Source organism: Cebus imitator, unplaced genomic scaffold, assembly GCF_001604975.1.
Source record: "Cebus imitator isolate Cc_AM_T3 unplaced genomic scaffold, Cebus_imitator-1.0 Scaffold675, whole genome shotgun sequence".
In the NCBI taxonomy this organism is placed as follows: domain Eukaryota; kingdom Metazoa; phylum Chordata; class Mammalia; order Primates; family Cebidae; genus Cebus; species Cebus imitator.
Window position 1 is genome coordinate 476,189 of NW_016107990.1, and position 27,432 is coordinate 503,620.

Below are 27,432 nucleotides of genomic sequence, written 5' to 3' on the forward strand. Positions count from 1 at the left end.
CCGTGTTGACCAGGATGGTCTCGATCTCTTGACCTTGTGATCCACCCGCCTCGGCCTCCCAAAGTGCTGGGATTACAGGCTTGAGCCACCGCGCCTGGCTTTGTTTTTTTTTTTAATGGCTCCATAGTATTCCATGGTGCATTTGTAGGTAACCTTTTTCACAAACATTTTTGGCTTTCACTTATTGGCTGTAAGTCTTGTGAAATATAAAGAGTGAAAAGATCTGCAGTCCAATGATGGAGCTAGGCTTAAATATTGTTAGAAATTATTTATGGGAAGGCTTTATCTTCTGTGACATGAAACACTAAAGATTTCATGAAGTTTTGCTAAAGTGATAACTTTTTTTTTAAGATTATAATACAGTATTATTATTGTAATTTTTCTACATTTACATATAAAAATACCTGTTATGTTTCAATTGTATACAGTATTTGTATAGTAACATGCTGTACAGGTTTGTAGCCTAGAAACAGTAAGCTGTAGCATATAGCTTATGTGTGCAGTAGGCCATACCATCTAGGTTTTTACACTTTCTAATGTTCCCTCAATGATGAAATCACCTAATAACACGTTTTTCAGAATATGTCCCCATCATTAAGGGATACATGACTATATTATGGATCTGCAGGAGTTGAGAGTTGCATCAGGGATAAAGGAATACAATTAAATCATTATTCAATTTATGTTACAAATGTTTTACCAATACTTAAGATCCTGATTTTGAAGAAAGTGATAACTTCTTAAAGTAATATGTTCATTTTATGTCGTTTTGAAACATATGAAAAAGAATAGAATGAACTGCTATGTATCAATCTATTTAAAAATTACCTATATGTAATACATGGGCAGTATTATTCTGTAAACATTACCTCCCCACTGAATTGTTTTGAAGCAAGTTTCAGACATCATATTTCATTTGTCAAGATTTTAGTATGCATTAGCCCTGCTTTTAATATAGTATTGGAAAAAAAAGAAAGTTTCAGAATTTTCAGTGGAGCATGCCACATTCATGAGAGAAAATAAATGACTTAGTTGACATATTCATGGCAGTATATATAAAAGTAATCAGAACTAAAAATCTTATTAAACATCTTAGAATTATAAAATGTCTATATTGCTCTTCAAACTACTCATTTTTACCATAATACACTTATTTTCCACTTAGCTAAGATGTGAGCAGTTACTGGTAGTTTTTGAGTATGCCTACAACAACATCAAAGTATCAGACACAGAAAGGCAAATACTCAGATTTTCTTAAACTTTGGAAAAGACAACAACGTGGGTGATAGATTTTGTGAACCCTGGAGAGGAACGGTGATTGCAAACCTCATTTTTTCTACGATGTATTGACTAATATGTGGATAATTCATAGATGTGCTATCCTGGCTTCAGTTAGATGGGCCCCTATATTTTAGAGTAGTGCTACCAGCAGGCTTAGGTTTATTACTACTTTGGGTCTGTCATTTACTTCTTGCCCTTCTACAACCTGTGTACTCAAACTTGGATAAAGAAAATAGGCCGGGCGTGGTGGCTCACACCTGTAATCCCAGCACTTTGGGAGGCCAGGGCAGGTAGATCACGAGGTCAGGAGTTCAAGACCAGCCTGACCAAGATGGTGAAACCTTGTCTCTACTGAAAATACAAAAATTAGCCAGGCATGGTGGTGGATGCTTGTAATCCTAGCTACTCAGGAGGCTGAGGCAGAGAATTGCTTCAACGGGGAGGAGGTTGGAGTGAGCCGAGATGGTGCCACTACACTCCAGCCTGGGTGAACTGAGCAAAACTCTCACAAAAAAAAAAAAAAAAAAAAAAAAATGGAGCCCATCTTTACATTCCCATCTCTAGGATTCTTAGGCATCTCTATAGATACTTTAGGATTGCAGAGCAGAATAAGGCAATTGAGACTTCAGTTCTGAACAAGGCAGGAACTTGTTTAGAGACTTTGGGCTCAGCCAAACCTAATGTTCTTTCCCTGTTTACCGCCTTTCTTTTTATTCCATTTTTGGGTGCTCTACTTTCTGCACGGCTACTGTTTTTTTGCAGCCCTGAGTTTCTCAAATTTCATTTGAGTACCACATCAGTATTTGCCATAGCCAGATTTTTTTGTATCTTAACATTTAAAATAGTATTACAGATAATTATGTAAATTATTATATAGGTGGTACTTAGTTATGGCAAATATCATGAAGGTAGTAACCGGATGATTCCAATTTTGGACATTTTGGATTAGGACATACATAGCTTGCTTTCTTCTTTAATTTAAAGCTTTATTGAGATATATTTCACATACCATAATATCGACCCATTTAAAATGTACACTTCAGTGATTTTAATGTATTCACAGAGTTGTACATCCATTACCATGATCAATTTAGAACATTTTCAATACCCCAATATGAAACCCCATAAGCATTAGCAGCCATTTCTCATTCTGGCGTCCCTCCCCACTTTCCCATCTTATCTCCTGGTCCAGCCACACAATAGTCTACTTTCTGTCTTTATGGATTTGCCTATTCAGGACATTTCACATAAATGGAATTATATGAAATGTGGCGTTTTGTGTCTGGCTTCTTCCATTTAACGTAATGTTTTTAAGAGTCATCCATGTTATAGCACGTGTTAGCCCTTGATTTTTATGGACGAATAATATTCCATCATATGGACATACCACATTTTATTTTTTCATTTATCAGTTTGTGAACATCTTGCATGGCTTCTGCTTTTTGGCTATTGCTGCTGTGAATATGTTTTACTTCTGCAAACTATTATTTGTAGAAGTTTTTGTGTGGACATGTGTTTTCATTTCTCTTGAGTATAAACCTAGGAATGGAATTTCTGGGTTATATGGTAACTTATATTTTACTTTTTGAGAAACTGCCACACTGTTACCAAACCAGCTGTACTGTTTTACATTCCCACAGCAGTATGTGAGGATTCCGGTTTCTTCACATCTTCTCCAACACTTGTTTTATCTATCTTTTTGACTGTATACCTGTTGGTGGGTATGAAGTTATGTCTCATTGTGGCTTTGGTATGTATTTCCCTAATGACTAGTGATTTCAACATCTTTTCATATGTGTATTAGCCATTCATGTACCTTTTTTGGAGAAATGAAAACATAACCCTTTTAACCTGACACAATGGTGCTATTTAACCTGACGTGGGTGCTTATTCTTCCTCTTGCTTGCCCTCTGTTGGCTTTTTATTCATATAATTAAGTGAATTGCTCCCCAGAAGTCCTTTATGGTAGTCTACTGTGAAATATCCATCTTCTACTTAGGTTTATTATTGGACTGTAGTACCTGTTTACCTAAGAGCACCTGAAAATATCTGGAATTTATCTAAAAAAAAAAAAAGTCATGCATCTTAAGTACTGTTGACTTTCAGTTCACAGGCAGAGACAATAATCTGTCAGTTGCCTAATTGAACAGTAGTGTACCTAACCCAGTGATGCAAGGATTTGAAGTTAATCAGTATCTGGTGGGACTAAAGAAATAACTCAGTTTTTTTTTTTTTTTTTTTTCAAGACAGCGTCTTTCTCTGTTGCTCAGGCTGGAGTGTAGTGGTATGATTTTGGCGCACTGAAACCTCTGCCTCCTGGGTTTAAGTGATTATCGTGCCTCCATCTTCCAAGTAGCTGGGACTTCAGGTGTGCGCCACCACACCCAGTTATTTTTTTGTATTTTTAGTAGTGATGGGGTTTTGCCGTGTTGGCCAGGCTGGTCTTGAATCCCTGAGCTCAGGCAATCTGCTTGCCTCAGCCTCCCAAAGTGCTAGGATTTTAGGTATGAGCCACTGTGCCAGGCCAATAATTCAATTTTGAAATAACTTTTTTTTTATCCTCTTTGGAGGAAAAGTCCTGAATTAGATTTTTGTGAACTCTGGACTGCAAAATTTTAAGTCATAGCCTAGTTTAATCTGTAATTTGGAAGTACTTTAAATTTAAATCATTACATGTTTTTAAAGTTGTAATTGCAGTGCAGTACAATCATGTATCAGAAAATCAGAAAATAACAAAGAAAAAAATTGCCCATAATCCTTGTGGTGCATAGCTACCAAGTATTGAGTGCTGTTTCTTTGCCATCAAACATTTCTTCACATTTACTTTCTTTGATTTTGAAAATAACCCTACAAAGTAGATTTTTTTTTAATTTGAGACAGGCTCTTGCTCTGTTGCCCAGGCTGAATTGCAGTAGCTTGATCACGGCTTACTGTAACCTCTACCTCCTAGGTTCAAGTGATTTTCCTGCCTCAGCCTCCTGAGTAGCTGGGATTACGTGCACATGCCACCATGCCTGGATAATTTTTGTATTTTTTGTAGAGACGGGGTTTCACCATGTTGGCCAGGCTGGTCTTGAACTCCTGACCTCAGGTGATCTGCCCGCATTGGCCTCCCAAACTTCTGGGATTACAGGTATAAGCCACGGCGCCTGGCCCAAAGTAGGTATTTTTACTTTTGTTTTATAGTTGTGTACCCTGAGGCTCAAAAATGTTAAAGAATTTACCTAAAGACTGTGTCGTTTGTAATTGACAGTCTCCGGGTATGGATTTGCATTTAACTTCAGAACTTATTCTTTTTTTAAAATAATCAATATTTTTAGAGATGAGGTCTCATTCTGTCACCCAGGCTGGAGTGCAGTAGCGCAATCATAGCTTACTGCAGCTTCTGTCTCCTGGGCTTAAGTGAGCCACACTCCTCAGCCTCAAGTAGCTGGGACTACGGATGTGTGCTACCACCTGTAGTTTTTTTTTGTATTTTTGCTGGAGAAGGGGTTTCTCCATGTTGCCCAGGCTGGTCACAAACTTTGAGCACAAGTGATCTGCCCTCCTTGGCCTCCCAAAGTGCTAAGATTATAGGATTACAGATATGAGCCACTGCGCCAAGCCTAATACTGTTTTTTCTGTTTCTGTGAGAAACATCATGGAAATTTTGATAGGGATTATGTTGAATTTGTAGGTTGCTTTGGGTAGTATGGATATTTTAACAATGTTAATTCTTTCAGTTCATGAATATGGGATGTCTTTCTCTTTATTTGTGTTATTTTCAGTTTGTCATCAATGTTTTATGGTTTTCAGTGTATAGATCTTTCTCTTTCTTGGTTAGATTTATTCCTAAGTATTTTATTATTATTATTTTTGTTGTTGTTTTTAAGACAGGATGTCATTCTGTCACCCAGTCTGGAGTGCAGTGGTATGATCACAGCTTACTGCAGCCTTGACCTCCCCAGGCTCTGGTGATCCTCCCACCTTAGCCTCCTGAGTATCTGGGACTACAGGTACATACCACTATGCCTGGCCAGTTTTTGTATTTTTGGTAGAGACACAGTTTTGCCATGTTACCTAGGCTGGTCTCGAACTCCTGGGTTCAGGTGATACACCTGCCTTGGCCTCCCAAAGTACTGGGATTACAGGTGTGAGCCACTGTGCCCAGCCTTTTATTGTCTTTTATGCTATTGTAAATGGGATTGTTTTCTTGATTTCTTTTTTGGATGGTTCATCCAAAAAAGAAATCAAGAAAAGCTACTGTGTGTAGAAAAGCTACTGATTTTTCTATTTTGTATTTCTATTTTCTATTTTGTATTTTGATTTTGTATACTACAACTTTACTGAATTTATTAGTTCTAACAGTTTTTGGTGGAGTCTTTAGGGTTTTCTGTATATAAGATCCTGTCATCTGCAAACAGACAATTTCACTTATTTTTTTCCTAACTTGGGTGCCTTTTCTTTCCTTGACTAATTGCCCTTGCTAGGACTTCCAGGACTGTATTGAATAGAACTGGATGAGATGGCATTCTTGTCTTGTTACTGGTCTTAGAGGAAAAGCTTTTCACTTTTCACCGTTTAGTATAATGTTAGCTGTGGGCTTGTCATCTATGATCTTTATTACTACATTACTTATGTACCTAATTTGTTGGAAGTTTTTATCTTGAAAGGATGTTGAATTTTGTCAGATGCTTTTTCTGCATCTATTATAGATGATCACATGACTTTCATTCTTTGTTCTGTTAATGTGGTGTATCTTATGTGTTAATTTGTATATGTTGAGCCATTCTTGCAACCCGCAAATAATTCCTACCCGATCATAATGTATGATACTTTCAATAAGCTGTTGGATTTGGTTTGCCGGTATTTTGTAGAGGATTTTTGAATCTATACTCATCAGGGATATGGGCCTGTAATTTTCTTTTCTTCTAGTGTTTATGTCTGGCTTTGGTATTAGGGTAATGTTGGCCTTGTAAAATGAGTTTGGAAATGTTTTCTTCTCTTCAGTTTTTGGGAAGAGTTTGAGAAGGATTGGTATTAATTCTTCATTAAATGTTTGATAGAATTCACTAGTGAAGGTCCTGGGCTTCAGGACTGGGCTTCACTCCAGCCTGACAACAGAGCAAGACCCCATCTAAAAAAACATTCTGGTAAAAATAAGTAACTATAATAATTACAACTACAAAATTTTGGTTTGGGTAAATATAAGACGTGTAATTTGTAACATCAATAACATAAAATGTGCAGCAAGGAGAAGTTACAACGCAGAGTTTTCATATGCCATCAAAGTTCTTATTATTTTAAAACTATATCACTCACCCGCCTGAGTGAGAACATGTGGTGTTTAATTTTCTGTTCTTGTGTCAGTTTGCTGAGAATGATGGTTTTCAGCTTTATCCATGACCCTACAAAGGACACAAACTCATCATTTTTTATGGCTGCATAGTATTTGATGGTGTGTATGTGCCACATTTTCCTTGTTTAGTCTATCATTGATGGGCATTTGGTTTGGTTCCAAGTCTTTGCCATTGTAAACAGTGCTGCAGTGAACATATGTGTGCCTGTGCCTTTATAACAGAATGATTTATAATCCTTTGGGTATATACCCAGTAATGGAATTGCTGGGTCAAATGGAATTTCTATTTCTGGTCATTCTATCTCTCATTCACATGAGGTCCTGGGCTCTTCTTTCTTGTGAGATTTTAACTACAAATTTGGTCTTCTTACTCGTTATTGATCTGGTCAGATTTTTTATTTCTTCATGATTCAGTCTTGATAGGTTGTCTATTTCTAGGAGTTTACTCATTTTTCTAAGTTATTCAATTTGTTGGCATGTAATTGTTCAAAGTAGTCTTTTATGATCCCTTTATTTTTATGATATCAGTTGTAATGTTTGTTTCCTCTTACATTTATAATTTTGTTTGAGTCTTCTCTTTAGCTAAAGGTTTTTCAGTTTCATTTATCTTTTTCAAAAGCAACTCTTGCTTTCATTGATCTTTTCTGTTTTTCTACTCTCTATTTTGTTGATTTCTGCTCTGTTATTATTTCCTTATGGTGACTTTAGATTTATTTTGTTCTTTTTTTAGTCCTTTGAGGTGTAAACTTAGGTTGTTTTGTCTTTCCCCTTTTTTCCTTTTCATAGATGGGATCTTGCTGTATTGCCCAGGCTGGAATAGAGACTAGTCTCAGGCATGATAATAGCACACTATAGCCTTGAACTCCTGGGTTCAAGCAATCCTCCCACCTCAGTCTCCTGAGTAGCTGAGATTAACAGGTGTTCACATCATGCCAGGCTGAGATCTATCTTTTTTTTTTTTTTTTTTTTGAGTTGAAGTCTCACTCTGTCGCCCATGCTGGAGTGCAGTGGTGTGATCTTCGCTCACTGCAACCTCTGTCTCCTGGATTCAAGTGATTCTGCCTCAGCCTCCCCTCCCAAGTAGCTGGGACTACAGGTGCGCGCCACTGCATCCAGCTAATTTTTTGTATTTTTAGTAGAGATGGGGTTTCACGTGTTGGCCAGGCTGGTCTTGAACTCCTGACCTCAGGTGATCCTCCTGCTTCAGCTTCCCAAAGTGCTGGGATTACAGGCGTGAGCCACTGCCCTCAGCCTTGTCTTTATGTCGGCTTGATTTCCCTTTTGATTTTTTTCTTTGACCCATTGATTGTTTAGGTGTGTGGTGTTTAATTTCCACATATATGTGACTTTTTCAGTTTTCTTCTTGTTACTGATTTCTAGCTTTATACCATTGTGGTCAGAAAAGATACTTGGTATAATTTAAATCTTCTTGAATTTGTTAAGACTTACTTTATTGCCTAACATATGATCTGTGGTAGAGAATATTGTGTGTGCTTGAAAATATTGTATATTTTCAATATAGAATATTTGTATATTGTTGGATGGAATGTTCTGCATATGTCTGTTAGGTCCGTTTGGCCTATAGTATTGTTCAAGTTAACTGTTTTCATGTTGACTTTTTTGTCTGGATGATCTATCCCTTGTTGAAAGTGGGGCATTGAAGTCCCCTAGTATTATCGTATTGCTGTCTATTTTTCCCTTCAGTGGTGTTAAAATTTTGGTGCTCCAGTGTTGGGTGCATATATATCTACAGTGGTTATATCCTTTTGATGAATTGCCCCTTTATCATTATGTAATGACTTTCTTTTTAACTGTTACTTTAAGTTCAGGGGTACAAGTGCAGGTGTGTTATGTTGGTAAACTTGTGTCATGGGGGTTTGTTGAACAGATTATTTCATCACCCAGGTATTAAACTTAGTACTCATCAATTATTTTTCCTGATCCCTTCCCTCCTCCCACCCTCCACTCTCCAGAAGGCCCCAGTGTGTGTTGTTCCCCTCTATGTGTCCATGTGTTCTCATCATTTAGTTCTCACATATAAGTGAGAATATGCAGTGTTTGGCCTTCTGTTCCTGTGTTAGTTTGCTAAGGATAGTGGCCTCTAGCTACATTAATGTCCTTGCAAAGGAAGTGATCTCATTCTTTTATATGGCTCCATAGTAGTCCATGGTGTATATGTACCACATTTCCTTTATCCAGTCAATCATCGAGGGCATTTAGGTTGATTCTGTGTCTTTGCTATTGCGAGTAGTACTGCAGTGAATATATAGGTGTATGTGTCTTTATAATAGAATGATTTATGTTCCTTTGGGTATATGCCCAGTAATGGGATTGCTGGGTTGAATGATATTTCTGTCTTTAGGTCTTTGAGGAATCACCACAGTATCTTTCACAATGGTTGAACTTAATTTACACTCCCACCAACAGTGTATAAGTACTCCTTTTTCTCCACAAGCATCTGTTATGCCAGCATCTGTTATGTTATTTTATTTTATTTATTTATTTAGAAAAAGAGTCTCATTTGTTACCCAGCCTGGAGTACAGTGGCATGATCTTGGCTCACTGCAACCTCTGCCTCCCAGGTTCAAGCGATTCTTTTGCCTCAGCCTTCCAAGAGCTGGGATTATAAGTGCCTGCCACCACATCTGGCTAATTTTTGTATTTTTAGTAGAGACAGGATTTTACCATGTTGGCCAGGCTGGTTTCGAACTCCTGACCTCAAGTGATCTGCCTGCCTTGGCCTCCCAAAAGTGCTGAGAATTACAGGCGTGAGCCACTGCACCTGGCTGCATCTGTTATATTTTTACTTTTTAATCATAGCCATTTTGTTTAAGAGATGGTGTCTTATTGTGATTTTGATTTGCATTTTCCTTTTTTTTTCTTTTCCCTTGAGACAGAGTCTTGCTCTGTCACCCAGGCTAGAGTGCAGTGATTCAATCTCAACTCACTGCAACCTCCACCTCCTGGGTTCAATCAGTCCTCCCACCTCAGCCTCCTGAGTAGCTGAGACTATAGGTGCACACTATCATGTCTGACTAATTTTTGTATTTTTAGTAGAAATGGGGTTTCACCATGTTGGCCAGGCTGGTCTCGAACTCCTGATTTCAAGTGATCCACCTGCCTTGGCCCCCAAAAGTGCTGTGATGACAGCTGGCTTTTTTTCATGTGATTGTTGGTTGTGTATATGTCTTTAGAAAAGTGTCTGTTTATGCCCTTTGCCCACGTTTTATGGGGTTGTTTTTATCTTGTAAATTTGTTTCTTATAGATGCCGGATATTAGACCTTTGCATAGTTTGCAAAAATTTTCTCCCATTCTGTAGGTCATGTGTTTACTCTGTTGTTAGTTTCTTTTGCTGCGCAGAAGCTCTTTAGTTTAATTAGATTCCATTTTTCAATTTTTGCTTTTGTTTGTGATTGCTTTTGGTGTCATCATCATGAAATCTTTGCTGGTGCTTATGTCCTGAATGGTATCGCCTAGGTTGTCTTCCATGGTTATTTTGGGTTTTACATTTAAGTCTTTAATTCATCTTGAGTTAATTTTTGTACATGACATAAGGAAGGGGTCCAGCTTCAATCTTCTGCATATGGCCAGCCAGTTATTCTATCACTATTTGTTGAATAGGACATGCTTTTCCTATTGCCTGTTTTTGTCAGGTTAGTTGAAGATCAGATAGTTGTGGGTGTGCGGTATTTTTGCTGGGTTCTCTGTTCTGTTCCATTGGTATATGTGTCTGTTTTTGTACCAGTATCCTGCTGTTTTGGTTACTGTAGCCCTGTAGTATAGTTTGAAGTTGGGTAGCATGATGCCTCTAACTTTGTTCTTTTTGATTTGGATTGCCTTGGGTATTAGAGCTCTTTTTTGGTTCCACATGAATTTTAAAATAGCTTTATCTAATTCTGTGAAGAAAGTCAATGGTAGCTTGATGGGAATAGCATTGAATCTATAAATTACTTTGGGCAGTATGGCCATTTTCACGATATTGATTCTTCCTATCCATGAGCATAGAATTTTTTTTTTCCATTTGTTTGTGTCATGTTCTGATTTCATTGGGCAGTGATTTGTAGTTTTCCTTGTGGAGATCTTTCACCTCCCTAGTTAGCTGTATTCCTAGTTATTTTATTCTTTTTGTGGTGATTGTGAATGGGAGTTTGTTCCTGATTTGGCTCTCGGTCTGACTGTTGTTGATGTATAGGAATGCTCGAGATTTTTTTGCACATTGATTTTGTATCCTGAGACTGCTGAAGTTGTTGATCAGCTTAAGAAGCTTTGGGCTGAGACTGTGGGGTTTTCTAGATGAAAGACCATGTTAATAACCTTCTTTGTTGTGACTTTTTAAAATTTTTCTTATTTTAAGAAATAAGGTCTTGCTGTGTTACCTAGGCTAGCTTCAAACTCCTGGGCTCAAGTGAGTCTTCCTCCCCAGCCTCCTGAGTAGCTGGGACTATCGGTGTGTACCACTGTGCCTGGCTTGTTGTGACAGTTTTTGACTTAAAGTCTGCTTTGTTCGATACCTGAAACAGGGCAGGTGTAGCCATGCCTTCTCTGTTTTGGTTATCATTTGCGTGAAGTATCTTTTTCCATCTCTTCACTTGCGGCTTACTTTCATGAAGCTAACAGGAGTCTCTTATAGGCAGCATATAGTTGCATCTTGTTTTTTAATCCATTTAGCCACTGTATGGTGTTTGATTGGAAAAATTAATCATTTACATTTAAAGTAATTATTGATAGGTAAGGACTTCCTACTACTATTTTGTTGTTTTCTGTTTTGTAGTTCCTTTGTCCCGTTCTTCCTGTCTTCTTTTGTGACTTGATTTTTTTTTTTTTTGGTAGTGATATGCTTTGATTTCTTCCTCTTTATCTGTTTTGTATGTACTATAGGTTTTTTACTTTGTGCTTATCACAGAGCTTACATAAAACATCTTATAGTTGTAATAGTTTGGTTTTTAAAATTTTTTTATTGTACTTGAGGTTCTGGGTGCATGTGCAGATCATGCAGGATTGTTGCATAGGTACATACCTGGCAATGTGGTTTGTTGCCTCCATGCCCCCATCACCTATATCTGGCATTTCTCCCCATGTTATCCTTCCACAGTCTCCCTACCCTCCTGCTGTCCCTCTCCTGGCTCCCCCTAACAGATCCCAGTGTGTGATGCTCCCCTCCCTGTGTCCATGTGTTCCCATTGTTCAACACTTGCCTATGAGTGAGAACAGGTGGTGGTTGATTTTCTGTTCTTGTGTCAGTTTCCTGAGAATGATGGTTTCCAGCTTCATCCATGACCCTACAAAGGACACAAACTCATCATTTTTTATGGCTGCATAGTATTCGATGGTGTGTATGTGCCACATTTTCCTTGTTCAGTCTATCATTGATGGGCATTTGGTTTGGTTCCAAGTCTTTGCTTTTGTAAACAGTGCTGCAGTGAACATGTGTGCATGTGTCTTTATAATAGAATGATTTATAATCTTTTGGGTATATACCCAGTAATGGAATTGCTGGGTCAAATGGAATTTCTATTTCCAGGTCCTTGAGGAATCGCCACACTGTCTTCCACAATGGTTGAACTAATTTACACTCCCACCAGCAGTGTAAAAGTGTTCCTATTTCTACACATCCTCTCCAGCATCTCTTGTCTCCAGATTTTTTAATGATCGCCACTCTAACGGACATGAGGTGGTATTTCAATGTGGTTTTGATTTGAATTTTTCTAATAACCAGTGATGATGAGCATTTTAAAAATATATTTGTTGGCCTAATATATGTCTTTTCTGAAGTGTCTGTTCATATCCTTTGCCCACTTTTGGGTGTGTTTGTTTTTTCCCTTGTAAATCTGTTTTAGTTCTTTGTAGATTCTGAATATTAGCCCTTTGTCAGATGGGTAGATTGCAAAAATTTTTTCCCATTCTGTTGGTTGCCAGTTCACTCTTATGATTGTTTCCTTTGCTGTATAGAATCTCTGGAGTTTAATTAGGTCCAATTTGTCTATTTTGGCTTTTGTTGCCATTGCTTTTGTGTTTTAGTCATGAAGTCCTTGCCTACATCCTGAATGGTTTTGCCCGGGTTTTCTTCTAGGGTTTTTATGGTATTATGTTTAAGTCTTTAATCCATCTGGAGTTAATTTTAGTGTAAGATGTCAGGAAGGGGTCCAGTTTCAGCTTTCTGCACATGGCTGGCCTGTTTTCCCAACACCATGTATTAAACGGAATTGTTTCCCCATTGCTTGTTTTTGTCAGGTTTGTCAGAGATCGGATGGTTGTAGATAATGTGGTGTTGCCTCTGAGGCCTCTCTTCTATTCCATTGGTCTATATTTCTGTTTTGATACCAGTACCATGCTGTTTTGATTACTGTTGCCTTGTAGTATAGTTTGAAGTCAGGTAGCATGATGCCTCCGGCTTTGTTATTTTTGCTTAGGATTGTCTTGGCTATGTGAGCTGTCTTTTGGTTCCATATGAAGTTTAAAGTGGTTTTTTCCAGTTCTGTGAAGAAGTCATTGGTAGCTTGATGGGGATAGCATTGAATCTATAAATTACTTTGGACAGTATGGCCATTTTCACGATATTTATTCTTCCTATCCATGAGCATGGAATGTTTCTCCATCTGTTTGTGTCCTCTCTTATTTCCTTGAGCAGTGGTTTGTAGTACTCCTTGAAGAGGTCCCTTACATCCTTTGTTAGTTGTATTCCTAGGTATTTTATTCTCTTTGTAGCATTTGTGAATGGGAGCTCACTCATGATTTGGCCCTCTGTTGGTCTGTTATTGGTGTATAGGAATGCTTGTGATTTCTGCACATTGATTTTGTATCCTGAGACTTTGCTGAAGTTGCTTATCAGCTTAAGAATAGTCTGTTTTAATGTAATAAGAACTTTGATGGCATATGAAAACTCTGCATTGTAACTTCTCCTTGCTGCACATTTTATGTTATTGATGTTACAAATTACATGTCTTATATTTACCCAAACCAAAATTTTGTAGTTGTAGTTATTATAGTTATTTATTTTTATTAGGAATTTTTTTTTTAGATGGAGTCTTGCTCTGTTGCCAGGCTGGAGTGCAGTGGCACAATCTCAGCTCACTGCAACCTCCGCCTCCCAGGTTCAAGCTGTTCCCCCTGCCTCAGCCTCCTCAGTAGCTGGGACTACTGGCACATGCCACGATGCCCGGCCAGGATTTTATATTTTTTAGTAGAGATGGGGTTTCACTGTGTTGGCCAGGATGGTCTTGATCTCCTGGCCTCGTAATTCACCCGCCTCCACCTCCCAAAGTGGTGGGATTACAGGTGTGAGCCACCATGCCTGGCCTTTTTTTTTTTTTTTTTTTGAGACAGAGTCTCACTCTGTAGCCCTGGCAGGAGTGCAGTGGGGCAATCTCGGCTCACTACAATTGCTGCCTCCCAGGTTTAAGCAATTCTCATGCCTCAGCCTCCTAAGTAGCTGGGACTACAGATGTGTGCCAACACACCTGGCCAATTTTTGTATTTTTAGTAGAGATGGGGTTTCACTGTGTTGGCCAGGCTGGTCTTGAACTCCAAGTCTCAAGTGATCCACCTGTCTTGGTCTCCCAAAGTGCTAGGATTACAGGTATGAGCCACTATGACCAGCCAGCTAGTTATTTTTAATACTTTTGCCTTCTAACTTTTATGCTGGAGTTAAGTGGTTTTTACATCACCATTACAATATTAGGGTATACTGAATTTGACTGTATCCTTACCTGTATAGTGAGGTTTATTTTAAAATTTTTTAAAAATGTGTTTTATTTTTAAAATTTTATTCTTTGACGGAGTCTCACTCTGTCACCCAGGCTGGAGTGCAGTGGCACGATCTCACCTCACTGCAACCTCTGCCTCCTGGTTTCCGGTGGTTCTCCTGCCTTAGCCTCCTGAGTAGCTGGGATTATAGGTGCGTACCACCACACCCAGCTAATTTTTGTATTTTAAGTAGAGACAGGGTTTTGCCATGTTGCCCAGGCTGGTCTTGAACTCCTGACCTCAGGTGATCCACCCACCTCGGCCTCCCAAAGTGCTGGGATTACAGACGTGAGCCACCCTGCCTGGCTGTGAGTTTTATTTTTATACATTTTCACATTGTTAGCATCCATTAAAAAAATTTGTACAGATTTATGGGGTTCATGTACAATTTTGTGGAAATGTGAATTATTACACCCTCTATGGAAAACAGCATGGAGATGTCCTAAGAAACTACAAAATAGAATTACCATTTAATCCAACAATCCCACTACAGAGTATCTACCCAAAAGAAATCAATGTACTAAAATGATACCTGAACCTATATGTTTATTGCAGCAGTATTCACAAAGTAAAGATAATGAAATCAGCCTGGGTCTATCAACAGATGAATGGTTAGTGTTCCTTTGTTTCATCTTGGAGAACTTCTTTTAGCCTTTTTGTAAGGTGGGATGAACTCCCACAGCCTTTCTTTGTCTGGAAGGGTTATGGTTTTAAATAGGGCCTGGTGTGCATGGTGGCTTATGCCTGTAATCTCAGCACTTTGGGAGGCCGAGGTGCGTGGATTCCTTGAGCCCAGTAGTTCAAGACCAGCCTGGGTAACATGTTGAAACCCTGTCTCTCCCAAAAAATACAAAAGTTATCCAGGCATGGTGGTGTGCACCTGTAGTCCCACCTACCCAGGAGGCTGAGGTGGGAAGATGGCTTGAGGTGGGAGGCAGAGGTTGCAGTGAGCCAAAATCACGCCATTGCACTCCAGCCTGGGCAATAGAGCCAGACCCTGTCTCAATTGTGGTCTGGCTAACAGACCACAATTGAGTGAGTGAATGAATGTTATATGGGAAGGCCTCATTGAGAGTGACATTTGTGCAGAGACAAGTGAAGTGGGAGTGTTCCATATGGGAGGTTTAACAGGTATAAACCCCTAATGCTAGAATATGCCTGGCATGCCGGGGAACATAAGGAAGCCAGTGTGACTGGAGTAGAATGAATGCTGGGTATATGGAATTAGAAAATTTGGGACATGATAGGCCACTGTGAGGACTTCGGCTTTTACCCTGCGTGAGATGGAGAGACATTGGAGGTTTGTGAGCAGAGGTAGTATATTTAAAAAAATAAAATAGCTTTACTGGTAAATGATTTATATACCATATAATTTCCCCATTTAAAAATCATTTTTAGTATATTCACAAGAGTTTTGCAGCCCTTACCATAATTCATTTTAGAACATTTTCATCACCTTCTAAAGAAACCCTGTACTTAGTAGCAGTTACAACTCATTTTCTCCTAAACCTCCAGACTTCAGTAAACTGTTTTCTGACACTATGGCTTTGACTGTTAGGGACATTTCACATATGTGGAATCATACAATATTCTTTTATAACTAGCTTCTTTTGCTTAGCATAATGTTTTTAAAGTTCATATTGTAGCATGTATCAGCACTTTCCTTTTTTTGTCTTTTTTCCATTATTATGTCCTTTAATTCATCGTGTGAATATACAACATTCTATTTATCCATTCATCAGTTGATGAGTATTCGGGTGGTTTGTACTTTTTAGCTGTTATGAATAATGCTGCTGTGGACATTTGTATATACATTTTTATCTGGACATATGTTTACATTTGAGGTACTGCATTTTAAAGGAGCAAATTTTCTTGACAGAGGATCAATGACCTAGGTTCTCCTCCAGGAGGAGGTTTGGTTCCAGTTGCTGCTTTCTTTTCTTTGTTCACTGACTCTTCATACAGGGTTAGGTCATTTTTTTTTTTTAAAGCAATTTCCGTCACTTTGTGTTTCAGTTTCTCTGATTTGGATGTCTTTGAGTAAAAGTTTGGCCACATTAAATAGGTTTTCTGAAATGTTCAGGCTGTTCTGTGTGTGTCTGTGTGTGGTTTGCACTATTTATTGCAGAAGTAAAATTAAAGGTATTTTCTGTGTAACAGTTTAGTTCCTTTGAAACAGTAGGTAGCTAGTCAGGTATAAGCAGGGCAGGCAAGGTCCCCCCACCCCACACCTGGAGTGCTGGGAGATCATCAGGTGGTGGTCAGGCGGTTGTTAGCTGTTTCTCTAAAGTAATAATTAGTCACAGCCGGTGCTAGGAAAAGGTAGTCTCCTAATAGAAAACACCTGAAACTGATCAGCAGCTTCCCAATAAGATCTCAGGAGTGGGAGAGGTAATGGAAGATCCCGGAAGTAGGCCGGTGTATAAAGCCCTGAGTCAAGAGGCCAGGCTGCACACTTGGTTTTTCAAGTCACCCGCTTAGCTGTCTTCCAGGTTGTACTTCCCTTCTTTTCTTTCCTTTCCTTCCTGTTCTAAAGCTTTTTAATAAGCTTTCACTCTTGCTATGAAGTTTGCTGTGGTCTCTCCTCTGAATTCTTGCTGTGGTCTCTGCCTCAGTTGAATTCTTTCTTCTGAGGAGGTGAGAGTTGAAGTTGATGCAGACCTGTATAGATTTGGGTACAGGCTGTTCTACTTAGAGCCTTATGTAATTGTTAGTTAAGATATTTGGATAGAATCTCAGTTTATGAACGTTCTTGAGGAAAGTTACACAGGGTTTTCTACTGTGAGTTGAGACTCATTAGTGAGTCATTTCAGTGAAAGCAGCATTTAAAAACGGAAATAGAATACAGAAGGAAAGATTAGAGCACATCTGTTACGTTATGAAACTTTTAATTCAGTCAACATGTGTGAACTGGGTAAGATAAAACGTGTATATGTTTATGGATTGTAGTAAAAAAAGCTTGGAACCCCTCTGGGTTAGGATGTCCATGTAATTAATAGTTTCTTTTCCATTTTATTTTTATTTTTTGGAGAGCATTGAGGTCTTGCTCAGCATGGAATATTTAAACATTATATATTGTACCCCAACAGGCAATATAAAGGAGAAGTTTTTGTTGTTGTTTAATGTAAGTGTGGGGATGAGATTTGTATCTTTTTATGTATAATTATGATTTTCTGGTAATATTATAATTAAATGTATATATGTTTTTTTAATTGTAGGAGTCATACTCCATGGGTTATGTGATAGATGATCTTCTTGGCATAGAAGACAATTTAAAGAATGATGGTAAGTGGTATCTTAAAGACTAGCCTTAGCTTTTTGGCCTTTCTATTTTCTTCCTTTTACTTTTCATTTATTATCTTTTTAAATGTAATATTTGTTTCATTCAAGATACCCTATGGAACATACAGGGATAATGTGAACCGCTATGAATGTGTTATTTAACTTTAGAGCCCAGGAATCCTGCTCCTCCACAGGCTTGCCTCTAACACTTCGGTACCTAGGTTAGGCATACAAGTGGAAATCAGCTTTTAAAATGTCTTAATATTGAATAGTTACAAATCAATGGATGCCAACAGCCTGACCTGTCCTCCTACCCAGGGTTCAGCTGACTCTTAAAGGAATCTACTCTCCCTGGACCAGGTAGGGTAGAAGTTAGGTTGGGGTAGGTCTGGAATCTGGTATGAGGACTGATGTGAAATTCCCCAGAGAGCCAGGGAAAACAGGTTTCTGTCCCCCACAATTTCCTTTTCTAACTCGAGATTTTTCAGGCAATTCCAAATATCTTCTTAAACTACTCAGATTGAGGAGGAGGAAGGAATGCAGGTATACAGGGAGCCCAGTCTGCCTGGATACTTCCTTTGGGATAGTTGGGGTGACCAACCTTAATCAAAAGCGGGTATTTTTGCTCTGGTTTTTCCAGCACAGAGGCTGATTTGCCTTCTTCCTTCTGCTCTTATTGTCTGGCCTGGGGGGACCAAGTTTAGTTTGTGAGTTCCTCTCTCTTAATTTGTGTTCACTCAATTAGTTACTGATTACTTTTGGATTTTGATGTTTTTGATAGGTGCAGTTTCTAAAGTGTGGGGCTCAGGGCAGAGCCCCTTCTTCTGGTTGGAAGAGCAGGAGAGCATCTATCTGTGTGCTCTTACCTCATCCCTCCCCGCTTCATACTCTTTCTCAGTTCTAAGGTTTTGATTTTTCATATCTGTCATTTGGAGTCATTTTCTTTTGTCTGCTATATCCTGAGAATTTTCTACAGTGAGGGGAGGGTCTTTTGGTCATAAACTATGCTTTTGTTTGCCAGAAGATTTCCTTTTTTTTTTTTTTTTAATCTGCCGTAATTTTGAAAGATGGTCTTACGGAGGATAGAAGTCTAGGTTGACAGATTTTTTTTCTCTTAATATCTTTTTTTTTCTTCTTGAGACAGAGGCTGAGAGACAATGTCACTCAGGCTGGAGTGCAGTGGCACAATCATAGCTCACTGCAACCTTGACCACCTGGGCTCAAGCAATCCTTCTGCCTCAGTAGCTTGGGACTATAGGTACATGCCACTACGCTTGGCTAATCTTTAATTTTTTATTTTTTTATAGTAATATAGTCTTGCTTTATTGCCCAGGCTGGTCTTGAATGCCTGACCTCAAGCAGTTCTCTTGTCTTGGCCTTCCACAGTGCTGGTATTACAAGCATGAGCCACTATTTCTTCTCGTTCTCTCTCTCTCTCTCTCTCTCTCTCTCTCTTTTTTTTAAGATTTTAAAATTAAATTTTAAATTTTTTATTATGGTAATACACATGACCTTTACAATCTGAACCATTTTTAAATGTACAGTTCAGTGGTATTAAGTGTATTCATATTGTTATGCAGCTATCACTGTTCATCTTCAGAACTCTTTGTCTTGCAAAATTGAAACTTAGTATACATTAAACAATAACTTCCCATTTCCCCTCACCCGTTGCTCCTGTACCACTTGCTGTCTCTGTGATTTTTGACTACTCTATGTACCACATATAAGTGAAATCATACAGTATTTGTCTTTTTGTGTTTGGCTTATTTCATTTAGCATAATGTCTTCAAGGTTCATCCATGTTGTAGCATATGTCAGAATTCCCTTCTTTAAGACTGGATAATAGTTCATTGTCAGTGTATATTACATTTTACTTACCCATTTATCAGACACTGGGCTGTTTTCCCTTTTGAGCTATTGTGAATGATGTTGCTGTGAACATGGGTATACAAATATCTCTTCAAGACTCTGTTTTCAGGCCGGATATAGTGGCTTACGCCTATAATCCTGGCACTTTGGGAGACTGAGGCAGGTGGGTCACTTGAGGTCAGGAGTTTGAGACCAGCCTGGCCAACATTAGCTAGCATGGTGATATGTGTCTGTAGTCTCAGCTACATGAGAGGCTGAAGCTTGAGAATTGCTTGAACCCAGGAAGCGGAGGTTGCAGTGAGCCGCGATCATGCCACTGCACTCTAGCCTGGGTGTCAGAGGAAGACTCTGTCTCCAAAAAATAAATAAAAAAATAGTAAATAACCATTTTCAATTATTTTGGGTACATAACCAGAAGTGGAACTTCTGGATAATATGGTAAATCTATTTTCAATTTTTTGAGGAACTGTCGTAGTGTTTTCTGCAGTAGCTGCACCATTTAAAATTCCCACCAATGGGAGAACCATCCCAGCAACCCCACCATGGCTGGTCTTCCCTGGACAGCATGAACCACACTGTCCAAACCTTCACTGCCGCCAACACCGACCGTCTGCCCAACTATGAGATGTTGAAGGAGGTGCATGAAGCGGATGTGCTGGGGGCGCCCCACAACCCTGCTCCCCCGACATCCACCACGATCCACATCTGCAGCAAGGTCTCTGTGCCCGACCACGTCGTCTGGTCCCTGTTCAACACCCTCTTCGTGAACTCCTGCTGCCTGGGCTTTATAGCATTCACCTACTCCATGAAGTCTAGGGACAGGAAGATGGTTGGTGACTTGACCGGGGCCCAGGCCTACGCCCCCACCGCCAAGTGCCTGAACATCTGGGCCCTGATCGTGGGCATCATCATGACCATTCTGCTGATCATCATCCCAGTACTGATTTTGCAAGCCTATCAGTAGATCAAGGTGAATCATCCAGGCCAGGGGCTCTGCCCGTGACCTGTCTCCCACGTACCCTATCTTGCATTCCTCGCCCTGCCCCCGAGCCGAGACTGGTATCAGCCCTTTATCCTCACACACTTTTCTACAGTGGCATTCAGTAAAGTACACGTGTTCCTGGTGAAAAAAAAAATTCCCACCAATGGTGTACAAGAGTTCCAGTTTTTCCACATCCTTACCAACATTTGTTATTTTCTGTTTTTTTTATAGTAGCCATTTTAATGAGCGTGTGGGTAATCATTTTTATTAGTGTTTGATTTATCCTTTATATTTTCAAAAAGAAGAATGTATATATTCATATGTATATATATGTGTTTTTCTTTCTTGAACCCAAAGCTAATGTATTTTAGTATCTTGGGAGGTTTTTTTTTTTCACTTAGCAATATATCCTAGAGTGTTAGAGATCTTCATTTCTTTTTATAGCTGCATAGTATTTCCTATTGATCTTTGTTTTGAAACTCTAGCAAGTAAGATAGAGTAAAGCTTTCCTTATCTGCCAGTTGTGATTCTAAGAGGAATGTGGCCAAAAACCTGAAAGTAAATAAAAAATGCCTATGATCATACGTAACAGATAGTCCACACACTGAAAGTATATTCACTGTACTTGAAGAATTCTCAAGTTCCTTATTCAGAACTGTGATAGTACATTTCCTGTAAGCCTACCAAATAAGAATTGACAGCTAATAGCCTGCTGGGGGAGAGGAGAAAATAATTAAGAATTAAGATTTTGTGTTCTACTTAATCATTAGGAAGTAAAGAACTAAAAAATTTTTAACACTTTTGTCTGTGCCCGTTTATTTTAGAACAACTATCTTTTGTATTTCCATAACTCCTGAGGCGTAATTAAATTATAGTATCATACAGAAGTTGTTCATAGTGATAACGTGAAGCTCTCAAGAAACAAGTAAGTTTCTTTAGTAGCCTCTGTTTCAGAGGTCAAGGAAATGTGTTCAGAGATTTTCATACAGAATAATAAAACCAAAAAGAATCTGTGCTTAGCAGGGCAAATTTTGGTTATCAGTTTATGTAGAACACCTCATTTCCCAATAATGTTTATTTATTCATGCTTTTTAAAAAAATCATGCTGCCAGTGATTCATTTATTCACAACATATTTATGTGCCAGGCACCGTCCTAGACAGAATAGAGTAGTGAACAAAACCTAGTCCTTCAGATACTTACTGTCTAATGGGAAGACAGAGTAAACACATTAAGTTTATGATTTAAAATATAATCGTGGTAAGTGTTAAAAAAGAGTACACATTGGTTTGAGTATGTAAATGAGTCCTGGCCAAGTCTGGGGGTTGAAGAAAACTTAGCCTTAGGGAGTTGCATTTAAGTTGGAATTAGAAAGATCATTAGGCTTTGGCTGGGCTAAGAGGAATATTCTCTTAGGATGCTTTCGGTAGCAAGTAGGTTGGCTTCAGGTAACAGTTGATCCAGTGGCTCAACAATGTCATCAAGAATGTGATTGCTTTTCTTCCACTTACTCTGTCTTCTGTCTTGTTGCCATTATTTTAAGGCTTGTTGTCTTTATGATCCCTAGATGGTTAGTGGTAGTTTCCAAAGGTGTATATTCCCTAATATTTGGCCAGTAGGAGAGTCTTTTCTCTAACATTCCAGTAAAAGATCTGAGATCCTCTCAGTTTTGATCACCTTAGGTCACATGCTAACCTCTGGATCACTTGTTGTGACTAGGTGAGTAGATTGGCTTAGGCAAGGTCATGTGCTGCAACCTGGAGTTAGGGACTAAATGTGCTTGTCTAGAACCACAAGGGACCCCCCAAAAAGTGGAATTGTTAGAAAAGGAGGATGTAGAGAATGAATGCTAGAGAAGAAGCCAGTAAATGCATTACAGAGGGGCAGACTATGCCACATAGAAGAAAGAATTCTGTATAAATCTCCTGAGTTAGGATGGAGCTTGATGCTTACGGGGAACTGAATGAAAGTCAGTGGTATTGGAGCATGGCAAAGGAGGAAAAGAATAGTACAAGATGAGACTGGAGGCCAGGTCATGTATTTGTAGATAATACCAGATTTCCAAAGTGGTGCTACCAGTGTCGTTTCCTGTCAGTAGTGTATGGGAGGAGTTGCCCCAGATCACCAGTACACGGTATAATCATTTATTTATTAAAAAAATTTTTAAAAATAATTTTGATGACTGATTCTTAGTACTTTTTCATTTTATTATTGGCCATTTAGATACCACTTGTGAAATGCCTTCTCAAGTTTCCTGCTCATTTTGCTGTTGACCCCATAGACTTCTTTTTTGAGTCAGTGTCTGACTTTGTCTTCTTCCTCTTCTTTTTAGTATTTTCTAATAGAGACAGGGTCTCACTTTACTGCCCAGGCTGGTCTCAAACTCCTGAGCTCAAATGATCCTCCTGTCTCAGCTTTCCAGAGTTCAGGGATTACGGGCATGAACCACCATGCCTGGCCTTGACTCAGTGGCTTTCTTTTTTTGCAATTGATTTAAGGAGTTTTTTTTTACCTTGACTGTAATAACACCTTTGACACTTTTATGAATATGTCTTCTTCTAGTCTGTAGCTTGCTTTTTCATTTTCTAATACCATCTTTTGAATAGGATCTGTTCTTAATTTTAATGAAGTTTGGTTAATTTTTCCATTATGATTAGTGTTTTTTGTGTCTTAAGATATTCCTTTCTACATGAAAATATTCCCCTTTATCATTTTTGGTAACTTTTAATTTTGTTATAATTTCAAATTTAAGAAAAGTTGTGAGAAGACTATGAGGAATTCTCATATCCTTTTGTCAGATTTACCAATTGCTAATTTTGCCCCATTAGCTTTATTCTTTTCTTTCTCTCTTTGTGTGTATGAAACACACAAATATCTATAAATATACATACATCCATATACACATATCTACCTGCATACATATGTCAATGTATACATATCACTTTGTCCCTGAACCATTTGAGAGTATTTGATTCCAACATACTCCTTTATCCTTAAATACTTTAATGTATATTTCCTAAGAATTAAGGGCATTCTTTTACATGACCACAATTCAGTGATTAAAATGTGGAAATTTAACATTTGTACAATATTACTATATAATCCACAGTGGATATTCAAAATTCGTTGTTACCTGAATGATGTCTTTTATAGTTGTTTTCTTCTTGATCCATTTAGTTGCTGGGTCTGTTTGGTCTCCTTTAATCTAGAACAGTTCTTCAGCCTTTCTCTTGCTTGATTGCCATTTTTGAAGACTACAGAACAGTTATTTTGAAGAATGTCTCCTCAACTTAGGTGATGTTTCATCATGATTAGATTCAGGTTTTGCATTTTGGGCAGAATATCACATGACTGATGATGTGTCCTTATCAGTACATCACATTAGGAGGTATATGATGTGAATTCGTCCTGCTTGTTAACTTTGATCACTTGGTTAGTGTAGTGTAGTATCAAGCTTTTTACTTTAAAGTTTCTGTTTTCTCTTTTTATATTAGTAAGTAATTTGTGGAGAAGCACTTTGAGGCTTTGTAAATAGACAGTACCTTATCAAACTGTCACTAACTAGTTTTAGAATCCATTAATGATTAACTTATTAAAGATTTATGAGGAAGAGGCTTACATTCTCTTCAGTTATCTGTCTGGACTCTGATTTTTAATTTTATTTAATGTAATCTAATATTATTTATTTTGATACTCAGATTGTCCCAGATTAGCCAGTGGGAGACTTTAAGCCGGCTCTTGGATTTTTTTTTTTTTTTTTTTTTTTGAGACAGGGTCTCTGTTACCCAGGCAAGAGTGCAGTGGCGCAATTACAGCTTACTGTCATCTTGACTTCCTGGGCTCTAGCAAGCCTCCTGCTCAGTCTCCTGAGTACCTGGGAACCTGGGCCAATTAAAAAAATTTTTTTTGTAGAGATGGGGGGGTCTCCCTATGTTTCCCAGGCTGGTCTTGAACTCCTGGACTCATGTAGTTATCCTGCCTCGGCTTCCTGAAGTGGTGGGATTACAGGTGTGAGCCGCTGTACCTAGCCAAGTCTATTTGGTACATCCATATTATTCTTTGAGCATTTCTATACTTCCTAGTGTAACAAGCTGCCCTGGGTTCAGCTTGTAATTCCCCTGTTTTATTCTTCTTCTCATCTTATTACACAGGCTAGAACTTCCAGTATAATGTTGAATGGAAGTGGTGATAGTAGTTGACATCCTTGTCTCTTTCAATTTTATACCGTTAAATATGATGTTTGCTATAGTTTGCTAAGAATTGAAAAGTTATAAACAAATATTAAATTTTATCACATGCTTTTCTTTCCATCTGTTGATACGAATATAAGGCTTTCTCCTTTATTCTGTTAATATTATATAATTCTGTGAATACATTTATTAACAGATTAATAAATTCTGTGAATTACATTTCATTGATTGGAAAATGTTAAATCAGCCTAGTATTCCTGAAATAAATCCAACTTGCTTGTGTTCTCTTATTTGAATTCAATTTGCAAGTATGTTTATGTGTGTGTATACGTACATGTATTAATGTGTGTGTGTATACATACGTGTGTGTATTATTATTTTTTGCTTTTGTTTGAGACAGAGGCTCACTCTGTCACCCAGGCTGGAGTGCAGTGGCATGATCTCAGCTCACTGCAAACTTCACCTCCTGGGTTCAAGCGATTCTCGCACCTCAGCCTCCTGAGTAGCTGGAATTACGGGCACGCACCACCACACCCACTAATTTTTGTGTTTTTAGCAGAGATGGGTTTTGCCATATTGGCCAGGGTGGTCTTGAACTCCTGACCTCAAGTGATCTGCTCACTTTGGCCTACCAAAGTTTTGCTGGGATTACAGACATGAGCTACCGTGCCTGGCCTACATGTGTGTGCCTGTACACATACATATATATGATTTTCACATCTTTTCTCTTAAAAGACACTGAATTGTAATTTACCTTTCTTGCATGGACCTATTAGGTTCTGATATCAGAGTTTCGTGGGCCTCATCAGATGAGTTTCTTTATTGTCTAGAAATTTTAATGTAATTTGTTGCTTAAATGATTAGGAGAATTTACCAGTGGAACCTATCTGATCATGGATTTTCCTTTGTGGAATTCAGTTTCTTCAGTAACTATTCAGATTTTTTATTTTCTTTTATGCCAAGGTTTGGTAAGTTATGTTTTTCAAGGGATTTGTCTGTTTCGTGGAGATTTACAAATTCATTGCTACAATGTTATTTAATAATAATAATAATGATTATTATTATTATTATTATTATTTTGAGAGGCAGAGTCTCACCCTGTCACACCCAGACTGGAGTGTAGTGGCATGATCATAGCTCACCGAGACCTTGAGCTCCCGGCCTCCAGGGATCCTCCTGCCTTAACCTCCTGAGTAGCTGGGACTACAGGTGGTGCCACCATGCCTGGCTAATTTTTTTAAAATTTTGATTTTTTTTGTAGAGAGAGGTCTTGCTATGTTGTCCAGCCTGGTCTTGAACTCTTGGCCTCAAGCAGCAGTCCTCCTGCCTTGGCCTCCCAAAGTACTGGGATTACAGGCATGAGCCTCGGTGATTGACCAGATACAATTTTATTTATAATATTCTTTTGTTACCTTTTTGGTGTTTGGAGGTTTCTAGGTTCTGTAGTGATATTCCTATTCAATTCCGGATACTAGTTTTGCCTCGTCTTCTTTTTACTTGATTCCTCTTGACAAGGAGTGTACATTTCATTTGTGTTTTAAAATAATTCACTTTTTGTTTTGTTGATTTTTCTGTATCTCATGTTAGTCTTGTATTATATTGATTTTTTGCTATTTATTATTTCCTTTCTTTCTTGGGACTTAACATGCTGCTCTTTTACTAACTTCTTGAAATAGAGACTTAGATAATTTATTTTTAGTCTTTTTTCTTTTTTACATGCCCTTTAAAGCTATAAAGTTTCCTTTAAGCTGCATCTTGTATTAACCTGCCATCATTTTATTATCATTCAACTAAAAATACAATTTCCATTGTGATTTTTTCCTTGATCCTCGAGTTATTCAGAAATGTATTGCTTGGTGTGGTGCTGTAGTTCACACCTGTAATCCCAGCACTTTGGGAGGCTGAGGTGGGTGGATCACTTGAGGCTAGGAGTTCAAGACCAGCCTGGCCAACATGGTGAAACCTGTCCCTACTAAAAATACAATAAATTAGCCAGGCATGGTGGCAGGCGCCTGTAATCCCAGTTACTCAGGAAGCTGAAGCAAAAGAATCGCTGGAACCCAAAAAGCAGAGACTGCAGTGAATCAAGATGGCACTACTGTACTCCAGCCTCGGCAACAGAATGAGACTCCATCTCAAAATAAATAAATAAATAAAAGAAATGTATTGTTTAACTTTCAAACACATGGGGACTATTCAGGTTATATCTCTTTGTACTTTCTGTACTTTGAAATTTAGTGAGACCTGAGTTATGAGTAAGGATATTGACAGTTTGGAAAACATACACCTGGAAAAATATATTTTTGCCATTGTTGAGTGCTGGTTTCTGGATATGTCAGATTGATCAACCTTGTTAATTATGTTGTTCAAGTCTTCTATATGGTTACTTAGCTTTTTTGTCTGCTTGTTCCTCCAGCTTCTAAAAGAGTGTTAAAATCTTCCAAAATAATTGTGCTTTCTCTATTTCAATTTTGCTTGTGCATTATTAGATATGTGCACATTTGACATAGTTATGCTTTCCTGGTTGATAAACCTTTTTCTAAAAGTATCATTTATATATACTCTAGCAGTATATCTTTCTATTTCTTCCTATAAGCTGGTTATTTATGTATTATTATTTTTAGTGAGCACCCTAGAGATTACAGCATTTCTCTTTTTTCTTTTCTTTCCCTCCGTTCCCCTCCCTCCTCCTCCCTCCCTCCTCCTCCCTCCCTCCTCCTCTTGCCCCTTCTCTCCTTCCCTCCCCC

General features: G+C 38.4%; 2 protein-coding genes across 14 annotated transcripts in view; both read left to right on the top strand.

Annotated features, from left to right (window-relative positions):
* The window catches only part of LOC108295996 (S phase cyclin A-associated protein in the endoplasmic reticulum), a 232,553-nt gene that overhangs the window by 8,646 nt on the left and 196,475 nt on the right, over positions 1–27,432 (top strand). For 9 of the 13 annotated variants that reach the window (XM_017518368.2, XM_017518364.2, XM_017518366.2 and 6 more), the window contains exon 2: positions 17,582–17,648. In XM_017518368.2, the coding sequence (XP_017373857.1) occupies positions 17,643–17,648 (6 nt within the window). In that variant the 5' untranslated portion in view covers positions 17,582–17,642. Of the gene's footprint in view, positions 1–3,610; positions 3,650–17,581; positions 17,649–22,902; positions 22,934–23,770; positions 23,775–27,432 lie in introns of those variants that run through there. The other 4 variants (XM_017518365.2, XM_017518369.2, XM_037734852.1 and 1 more) reach the window with 3 other exon arrangements.
* On the top strand, positions 19,861–20,744 carry LOC108295997 (interferon-induced transmembrane protein 3-like). Its single transcript, XM_037734853.1, has one exon. It carries the CDS (start codon positions 20,029–20,031, stop codon positions 20,476–20,478), a length of 450 nt encoding a protein of 149 aa, XP_037590781.1. The 5' UTR covers positions 19,861–20,028; the 3' UTR covers positions 20,479–20,744.

Bases quoted from the DNA above. Each gene is read 5' to 3' on its own strand.
- LOC108295997 (XM_037734853.1), top strand. From the start codon at position 20,029: ATGGGAGAACCATCCCAGCAACCCCACCATGGCTGGTCTTCCCTGGAC.